Source organism: Staurois parvus, unplaced genomic scaffold (genome assembly GCF_062004578.1).
Source record: "Staurois parvus isolate SC_StPar_1 unplaced genomic scaffold, SC_StPar_1.0 ptg000034l, whole genome shotgun sequence".
NCBI classification, from domain to species: domain Eukaryota; kingdom Metazoa; phylum Chordata; class Amphibia; order Anura; family Ranidae; genus Staurois; species Staurois parvus.
The window spans coordinates 881532-882650 of record NW_028317830.1 but is presented as its reverse complement, the minus strand read 5'-3'; the positions used below and the strand labels follow the sequence as shown (position 1 = coordinate 882650).

Below are 1119 nucleotides of genomic sequence, written 5' to 3'. Positions count from 1 at the left end.
TGATCGTTATAATGGAAATATTCAAAGATTGTGTTACTCTGTGTGTTCCGTGCTTTAGACGTCGGCATTGGAATAAACTTCACCACATTTATGCAAAGTCAGTCATGAGACGGATCTCTGAAGACTATTTCCATAATTCCAACCTCCAATATATCACTCTGTCAGCTATCACTGGACGTGTCCCGTCATCTCTGTCCGGAGCTCACACCAAACCTGGACATGTCCCCAGAATTATCTATTTTAATCTCTTCAGTCTTGGGACTCATCTTGGCAATACCTTCTAACACTTGTATTGTGATGGGAAACCTGGACAGCATCAGGAAGAAGGAGAAGTTGCGTCCCACCGATGTGATCTTTCTGGCTAAGGGAATGGTGAATATTGTCCTCCAGTGTTTGATGAGTCTACATGGAATGCTCTATGTCTTGAGACCGGAGTTATTTTATGTTAGAGAAGTAAATGCATTTATGAACTCATCAATTTACTTCCTGACATCTTACAGCTTCTGGTTGACCTTCTGGCTCTCGGCTCATTACTGTACCAGCATCACCAATCTAAGCTATGGGTTCTTCTTCTGGTTCAAGAGAATTGTGTCTAATTTTCTGAGTCATCTGCTATTCCTGACAGCACTTGTAATATTCATTATGAATGTCTCGGCCATCTGGGCTTTGTATGTAGGAAGTATCCCGTCTTCTGAGAACAGGACAGAAGCCTCTGGTAACAGATTCCATGAAACTGTTTCCTATTTTGTGTCTACAAACACCCTTGGCTGCATTCTTCCATCCTGCCTCAGTCTTCTGTGCCTGGTCCTCACTTCCTCCTTTCTGCTCAGACACGTCTGGAGGGTGAAGAATAATGACTCTGGATCAACACGTCCAAATCTTCAGGCTCATGTCACGGCACTGAGGACAATCTTCTTCTTACTTCTCATCTGCACAATCTTCTGCATGACTCAAGTGGACATTTTTCTTCAAATTTCCTCACTGTATATAGTCTGTTGGGATTTACAATTATTATCTCCAACGGCTGAGGCGGCCGTCATCTTCCAGGCCAGCAACAAGCTGAGAAGGTTTATTCTGCGAAGATTCTGGACCAGAAGCTGGAGGAGCACAGAGACTTAA

At 43.4% G+C, this 1119-nt stretch overlaps 1 protein-coding gene across 1 annotated transcript; it reads left to right on the top strand.

Moving 5' to 3' along the window:
- The first annotated feature begins 219 nt into the window (after positions 1–219).
- Positions 220–1119, top strand: LOC149470658 (taste receptor type 2 member 40-like). Its single transcript, XM_089661271.1, has one exon. It carries the CDS (start codon positions 220–222, stop codon positions 1117–1119), a length of 900 nt encoding a protein of 299 aa, XP_089517397.1.

Excerpts from the sequence above, each read along its gene's own strand:
- LOC149470658 (XM_089661271.1), top strand. The coding sequence starts at position 220 with ATGTCCCCAGAATTATCTATTTTAATCTCTTCAGTCTTGGGACTCATC.